The following is an 8,146-nucleotide window of genomic DNA, read 5'->3' as shown; positions in this document are numbered from 1 at the left end:
AGAGAGGAGAGAAGAGGAGAAAGAGACAGAGAAGGGGGAAGCAGAAAAGTGGAGAGAGAGGCAGAAGCGAAGCTACCTCTCCGAGAGGAAGATTTGCTCAGGGTTTCTATGCGTTTGGGATGCTGACACACACTGGACGTCCAAACACGGCTTTACTGATACGTGGCTATCTTTAATCTGCTGCCAAAGACGGGCAGGTGAAGCCAAGTTCATCACCACTGGGCCCCATGTGATCCACCCTGTGTCCTCCAGCCCCTGGTCGATTGCTGGTGCCCAGAACTATCAGCTGTCGAAGGAACACTTGAAGCCCCGGGGTCTGTCTTGGAATACAGGGCTAGTGAGAAACCACTTATCCTCCATCCATCACCACACACCTACACTTAATATGATTCTTGGCTCTGTACAACTCATGTGGCCACCGATGAAGCTCCCACTCCATGTCTCGTGAGGACAGTGCAAAAGCAGATCTTAAACAACCACTAGCTGGTTTCCCTTCTGTGAGCATCTACTGCAAGGCCGAGGTGGGGAACATTTGAATCAGTGAGGAAGCAGGCCCAGGGCATTCTGGGAGACAGGTGGTAAGTGCAAAGCTGCGGCCTGGGCTTGGTGTGCCAGAACCAGACAGGCACCAATGTGATCTAGAAGGGTCAGGGATCAAGGCGACGGGAAAAAGGGAGGCTGAGGCATCCACCTCTCCTGGCGCACCTCCGACTCACCATATGTGGTCTTCTCTATCAGCCGCCCATCTTCACAGAAGTTGTCTGTAGCCTTGCCTAAGTGGCCGCGCACTGTGTAAGCCTGTGGAGACAGGTCAGGGAAGTCCCCATTCTAAGCTCTGGAGCTAAGGAAGTGACAGGCTGATGCTGGATGGAGCCTACTGGAGCGCCAAACACAGCGAGCCTGCTGCCCTTCTACCCTGGGGAGGGTGTGGGCTCTGCTCTGGAGCTCGTGGCAGCTCCCAGTGATCTGGCACGGTGCCAGCTTTAGTCTCTACCCGCCTGTAGTAGACTGTCACCCCACACAGGTCCTGTCAGCCCCTGCGCGGGCTAAGTCTCAAGGCCAGGGCTCACTGCTCAGAGAACTCCCTTCTGCCAACTCTGTCCAGAAGCTGCCTCTTCCTGGGGTGATGATGGTGAGGAGGACAGAGACGGCGATGACAGTGACACTGACTCAGTTTGTACTCTGCCAGGGACTGAGCCAAGGTTTCATCTGCAGCCATTTTAATCCTCAACGAGACTGTCTCAGGGAATGTTCTCTTCATTCCCATACAGACTTGAGGAAACTGAAGCACAAAGATGCTCCCCCCAGTACACACGGCCTGCGGCTGGAGGAGGGCAGAAGATGGATTCTGTACTTTTTTAGTGTTGAGTGTCTCCCCACACCCTGAATCGGGGTTGTGAACTGTGCTGGTCAGCACTGAAGACACAGAGCTCAAGTGTCCCCTCAGCAGACATCACAGTACCAGTCTATGGCCCCACCCAGCCCTGGGGAAGCCCGAGGAAAGGACGGTGACATCCACATTTCGGCCTTGCAGCGAGAACAGAACGCTGGGCTCAGACTGCGGTGTGGGACAGATCCAAGCTCAAATTTCAGCTGCTAAGCTCACACAAACTGTGACCCTGGTGAGCACCTTTTCCCTAAGCCTCAATTACTCAGCCGGAAAATGGGAGAGCAGGTAAGTGGGGTGAGGTTTCCGTGAAGGGATCCACACACAGCTCATGGCTGTGGCAGAGTAGAGCAGGGATGGTACTTGATGCTCTATCACTAGTTATTCCTAGTCAAAAGGTGACAGAAAAGGTTTGCTGGTGGCTTAGGTCTTTCCTGTCAGTGTGAGCCCTGGGAAAGAACCAAGGGATAAACAGGCTGTCCCCATATTTTTGGAGTACCATACCTTGGTGAGGTGAGCATCATACATGTTGGTGAGGAGTCTGCATCCATGTCCCACGGCGAGCACTGGAAGGTAGCCAGACCCCTCTTATACCTAGAGTCCCCTTCCCTGGGAACTACCCTTGCCGCTCCCTGCTACCAAAACACTCTCCCTTCTCTTGCTGCTGCAGCCAGAAAGGTTCACGGAGAGCTCTGACATCCAGATTGGAAGCCCCTCGGAGCAGATGTCCACCCTAATTTCCAGGGTCGGGCTAGACTGGGATCTGGCTCATGGTGGGAAATGGGCCTGAGCACTTGAGGAAGCTCCCAAGGGGCTCTGAAACACCCCCACAGCAAGAGACCACTGTCCCCGCTCCATTAAATTGTAATTGCATTTGGGGTGGGAGGGGCGGCACACACTTGTAATCCCAGCACTTGGGATGCTGAGGTTGGAGAACCTTGAGGTCCAGGACAGCTTTGCAAGTAGTCAGACATTGTCTCAAATAAATACATAACTGCATAAACTTTAATTAAATCCAAGTCAAGCTGACACGTGCCTACAATTGCCTACAATCCTAGTGCTCGGGAAGGAGGATCAAGAGTTCAAAGTCATTCACGGTGAGGTGAAAGCCAGCCTCGGCTCACTAAGACCCTATCTCAGAAAGCAAAAGTGAGTGAGTATCTGGGCTGTGTTTAGGTTTTGTTTGTTTGTTTGTTTTTGTTTTTGTTTTTTGTTTTTTTGAGACAAAGTTTCTCTGTGTAACAGCCCTGACTGTCCTGGAACTCAATTTGTAACTTTGTAGACCAGTCTGGCCTCAAACTCACAGAGATCAGCCTGCCTCTGCCTCCCAAGTGCTGGGATTAAAGGCCTGGGCCACCTGGCTCTGACTCTAACTTTTAATGTCTTTGGCCCTTAAGCTCTGAGTCAGTAAAACAGATAAGGAAGCTCAGGCTTGGGGGAGGCAACACATAAGGAAGCTAAGGGTACAAAGGAAAGAAAGACTTAGAACAGTGGCCTATGGGGCCACTTCCTGCCTGTTCCCTGATCTGTTTATCCGTCTGTCTAAAGACATGAATGGTTTTCCATTCACAGCTAGAGAGGAGGACAGGGAGGAGACATGAGATTATGTCTGACTGTCTGCACCTCAGGAAGAAAGATGAGGGAGCCAAGACTGCAGAGGTTGGACAATGCAGCTACCACACGGCCCTGAGGCCACAGGTGGCTTGTGACTCAGGGCTTCTGGCAATATCCAGACCCTAGCCAGAAGACAAAGCCATATGCCTAGGCTGCACCCTAACTTAATGGTGGCTCCTCTGGGGACATGAGCATTTACTGGCAAGGCCAGGTCACCCCAGCTCTAGTCTCTCTCTCTCTCTCACACTCATATAGCATCTACCACAGGTTTGGTAAATAAATGACCCTAAAAGGCCTTGAACCACAGGTCATGCAGGAGTCCCTCGACAGAGGTGGACCCTCCCCTTGCACAAATCATCCTCCCAGTTGATGAGACACATGAAATCACGGGAGACAGCAGCGGTGAGAAAGGAAGGTCGGTCAAAACATGGGTTGGGTTCCTGATTCTTCCTGATCCTTCCCCAGCCCACAGACCCATACTCCTAAGCTGAGCCCACCTCTTACCCAGCACACCAGAAGCCTGGGAATCCAAGCGATGTCCAACACCAATCTTCAGGCTGGTAAATGCTGGGCCACGTACTGGAAAGAAAAAGCCAGTTCATTTCCTCAACTGATGAGCCCTGGGGATGGTTTTGGAATATGCCCTCATTCCTAGAACAGAGGAGCTGTTAGGGCTCAAATTATGATAGGCTAGCTTCTCAGCCTTCCCCTCCCCTCCATGGAAGCTGGGACCAGGACTATTTCCCCAGTTCCCTGGATCCAGAGAAAAGAGAACCCACGAGGTTCCTTGCTCTGCCCTATCACCATTCTCCCCATGAAAGGCTCCAAGACCAGATATTACACTGGGGATCAAGACTGGGGGGGGGGTTCTCTGCCCGGCATCTGCTGACAGAAAACCTGGCCATTCTCCCACTGAGACTGTGGGCTCCGTGAGACCTAGGACTCTGTCTACAACACCACCCTATGGCCCAGATTCAGTCTCTCAATGACTAAAGACTGAAACACAGCTTAATGCATCCCAGTGCTTTAGAGGCAGATGCAAACGATCAGGATCAACTATAGAGTGAATTCAAGACCAGCGTGGACTATAGGAGGCTCTGTGTCAAGACACAAAAGCCAGCTGGTGAGGTGGCTCAGTGGGCAAAGACACTTGTTGCTAAGCCTGCTCGCCTCACTTTGATCCTGGACCCATGTAGCAGACTGAGAGAACTGACTCTCAAAAGACGCCCTGAATTCCACACCCACGCCCTGGCATCCACACAACTGCACATATACATCAAATAATACATTTTTTTAAGGACCTACCTCACAGAACTACAGTAAGGAGAAAGGTAGCCCAGCATGTACAGGGCAAATATCAATTAACAACCTAAGTCTACCTGCAGTCCTCAGTTTCCACAGAGTCCACACACTACAGTCCATAGGTCTGTCTCGTTCTGAGACTCGGTCTGTGGTACCCAGGTCGGCGGGGAACTCCTGAGCTTAAGTGATCCTCTCCTGCCTCAGCCTCCCTAGCAGACAGGACTCCGGGTGTGTGCAACTGTGTTAGTCTTAACCAGAATATAGCAAGGCTCCCTCCTCTCCATACTATCTAGAGCTGCTTTGCACTACAATGGCAAAGCTGAGCCTGCTGAGGAAACCACACGGACTGTAAAGCTTAAAATGTGTACATACATCTTCCCCCTAAGGACCTTGGATTTCAGCCTCCTGCCTGACTCTGCCTTACCGAGTCTGTGAGTGGAGAGGGTGGGCACACTCGTGGCTGTGAGAGTCAACTTCTTCTCTTCACTGCCTTCCACGGGGCCTAGCAAGAAGCGAACACGGTGCTCAGGAGCCGGAGGCTTCGCTGCATTGAGACCTGAATACAAAGGAGCACACTGTCAACACTGTCCCAACACCTGGGAGAAGGGGTAGACCTATGGTAGGGTAGAAGATAGATTTGTGTAATGTAGAGAATAGAATGAGAGGCCTTAAGAAAAGGCATTGGGGAGAGGGCTGGAGAGATGGCTCAGAGGTTAAGAGCACTGGCTGCTCTTCAAGAGGACCTGGGTACAATGCTCAGTATCAACACAGCAATTTACAGCTATTTGTAACTCCAGCTCCAGGGAATCTGACACCCTCACACAGACATACATACATGCAGGCAAAACACCAATGCACATAAGATAAATTATTTTAGAGAAATAAAAGCTGGACATGGATGGTGGGGAAGGGGGGGGTCACCACATGCCTTCAGTCCCAGAATTCAGAAGGCTAAGGCAGGCAAATTTCTGTGAATTTGAAACCAATCTGGTCAACAGAGCAAGTTCCAGGACTGCCAGGGCTACACAGAAAAACCCTGTCTCAAAAAGAAAAACAACAAAAAACAAAACAAACAAACAAACAAAAAACCCAGACCAAAAACACAAGTGTCCTTAAGAAAGACTGGGCTGGAAATGTGGAAATGTAGCTCAGTTGATGGAATGTTTACACAACACGCAAGATGCCCAGGGCTACACAGAAAAACCCTGTCTCAAAAAGAAAAACAACAAAAAACAAAACAAACAAACAAACAAAAAACCCAGACCAAAAACACAAGTGTCCTTAAGAAAGACTGGGCTGGAAATGTGGAAATGTAGCTCAGTTGATGGAATGTTTACACAACACGCAAGATGCCCTGGGTTCCATCCCCAGCACCACAAACAGAGGTGGTGGTGCACTGATGTAGTCTAAACCTTGGAAAGTGAAGGAAAGGGCATCAAAATTCTAAATGAGGTTACATGTGAGTTGTTTTAAAAAACGAAAGAAAGAAAAAAAGACAAAAGTTTGTGGTTTGAAGCTCGGTGTGGTAGTGCATGCCTGTGGTCCCAGCATTTGGCAGATGGAGACAGGAGAAGTCCTTACTGATTTCAAGGTCGTATTAATTAATTACTAGAGACCCTATCTCTATAATAGTAACCGTGCAAAAACCAACAGTATGGAATGCGTTTCTCTAGCAGAAAACAGCGGAGAGTGGGGAGTAAGGAAATGTATACAAGAAAGCGGCTATAACCAGGCGAATGTGTCACGTGACTGTCTGAGGGCAGGATCCGAATCAAGATGTAACTAATGCAGAACCGTGGGGTCGGAGTCGAAGCGCTCACCTTTCAGCAGTTGCAGCTCCACGGTCTCCCGCACGTGCAGCCATTTCAGCCCGGGAGGTTTATAGACCGCGAAGAGCCCCTGCAGTCGAGCCAGACCCGAAGACCCCATGGCTGACACTCAGCAGTACATCATCCAGAAGCTGGGATGCAAGCGGAAGAGCCATGTGGTCCGGTCCCAAATGTGGTCCCTACTGTAGGTCGTTGCCATGTTTCCTCAGCCGGAAGAGGTTCTTTTGTCATTGTCCTCCGGGGGAAAACATAAGGTGGGGAAAAGGAAATAGGGCCGAATGTTGAACTGCACAGCTCTCGGTTACGGTCTTTCGGGAATCCCTTTCAGGAGTTTTTGTTTGTTTCTCATATATCCCGGCTGCTCTCGAACTTGCTATGTTGCCAAAAATTCGTGATTTTCCTGTCTCTACTTCCCAAATACTGGGGTGACAGATGTAATTCAGACCGCTCTTTGTGTTTTAGGCAAGGTCTCAATTAGCCCAGGCTGGCTTCTAACTTAAAAACAGCCAAGAAGAACCTAGAACTGATTCTCCGGCTCCCAGGTGTCAAGTGCTGGGTTGACAGGCATGCGCTATCAATAACGCCTAGCTCACAGCAGAAGTCTTACGTCAGTGGAAGACAGATCCTGTGACTTTCTTTCTCATTCCCCGGTCCATATTACAGCACTTCCGATCAAAATGGCACAGTGAGTGCCGTCCCGGTAGAGCCTTTGGACTTCTCCGGCCTCCGTCGTGCCAGCGGAGCCCCGCCCACCCGCCGCGGACATCCGCTGCCATGGTGACCCTGCTGCTTCGCTCCCTGCGTCGGCACCGCAGTAGTCCGCGCGGTCTGCTGCTGCTAGCTGTAGGTGAGCATCCCTGACCTGGGCATCCGCGGCGACTGGAGGAACCGGGCTCCTCTCACCTGTACCCCTTCCCTGCCCCGTAGATGTTCCCCTCAGAAACGGGAGCCATGGCACCCGCCCGCTGTACCCGGACCATATCCCCACCACCTCGCTGCAAAAGATACTGCTGGCCGCAGGCTCGGCGGGAATGGCGCTCTACAACCCCTATCGCCACGGTAAAGTCGTTTGCTCCCCGCCCTTGAATGCCCGGGCCTCTGTCATGACCTCTGTCAGAGTTGGTTTCCTGACCGGAGAATCAGGCAGTCGCGGGCACCCAAACCTGGCTGCGTCAATCTCATAGTCCCCAGTAACGTTTATGATAATCAGGTGCCTGGTTCTAGCCAAAGTCACTGCAATGAATCTGCTGGGCAGAGGGAGGAGAGGAAAAAGAAGCGTGAAATCTACATACAGGTCTGGGTTTTTGTAATTCTTGAGAGAGTCTGTCATCCATGCATATTAACCTTTGGACTGAATGACTCGACAGTACACACCACATTGTCACATTCTCACTAGGTAGTAAACTTGGTAAGGTCAGGAACATGGTTTTCTTTGCTGAATGAGTTCAAGACCAGTTGAGTTACATGGCCAGTCTTTGTAAAAGAAAAGAAGACGGGAAAGAGGGGAAGAAGACCTATAAAGTCACATCTAGTGATTGTACCTGCACTCAAATCTAGCACCATTTTAAAGAATTGTTTTGTTAAAACAAGGCCTGATATAGACTAGGCGGGCCTCTAACTCGCTACTTAGCTCAGAATGACTTTGAATTCCTGATTGTCCTGCCTCCCCACCCTGAGAATGCTGGCCCCATTACAGGTATGTGATGCTGGGATTCAAACCCCAGGCTTTGAGTGTGCTAACCAAGCACTCCGTCAGCTTAGCTACGTCAGCCCTTCATCGCCATTTAATCTTAAGCCTGGCCTGTACTAATCAGTAAAAACATGGTAATCTTTTTTTGGAAATGGGATATGAAAGTCATTCACACACTCTGATGATCAAAGCTGCCACATTCTAGTAGGTTAGTAATGTTAAGAATACCAGCTGTTGCCGGGCGGTGGTGGCGCACGCCTTTAATCCCAGCACTTGGGAGGCAGAGGCAGGCGGATCTCTGTGAGTTCAAGACCAGCCTGGTCT

General features: G+C 50.6%; 2 protein-coding genes across 2 annotated transcripts in view; one reads left to right on the top strand and one right to left on the bottom strand.

The window, feature by feature from the left end:
- The window catches only part of Trub2 (TruB pseudouridine synthase family member 2), a 13,295-nt gene extending 7,022 nt beyond the window's left edge, over positions 1-6,273 (bottom strand). Inside the window, exons 1-5 of the mRNA XM_005346167.3 lie at positions 6,124-6,273; positions 4,728-4,859; positions 3,506-3,580; positions 1,892-1,953; positions 717-798 (exon numbers count right to left, since the gene is read on the bottom strand). Of these exons, the coding sequence (XP_005346224.2) occupies positions 717-798; positions 1,892-1,953; positions 3,506-3,580; positions 4,728-4,859; positions 6,124-6,232 (460 nt within the window). The 5' untranslated portion in view covers positions 6,233-6,273. The remainder of the gene's footprint in view (positions 1-716; positions 799-1,891; positions 1,954-3,505; positions 3,581-4,727; positions 4,860-6,123) is intronic.
- A 603-nt stretch (positions 6,274-6,876) lies between these two features.
- Coq4 (coenzyme Q4) overlaps positions 6,877-8,146 on the top strand; it is a 9,257-nt gene continuing 7,987 nt past the window's right edge. The window contains exons 1-2 of the mRNA XM_005346166.2: positions 6,877-6,979; positions 7,060-7,191. Coding sequence (XP_005346223.1) covers positions 6,907-6,979; positions 7,060-7,191 — 205 coding nt within the window. The 5' untranslated portion in view covers positions 6,877-6,906. The remainder of the gene's footprint in view (positions 6,980-7,059; positions 7,192-8,146) is intronic.

This window comes from Microtus ochrogaster, chromosome 4 (assembly GCF_000317375.1).
Source record: "Microtus ochrogaster isolate Prairie Vole_2 chromosome 4, MicOch1.0, whole genome shotgun sequence".
Classification (NCBI taxonomy): domain Eukaryota; kingdom Metazoa; phylum Chordata; class Mammalia; order Rodentia; family Cricetidae; genus Microtus; species Microtus ochrogaster.
Note: the sequence above shows the minus strand (reverse complement) of the source record. Positions and strands in the feature narration are given on the sequence as shown.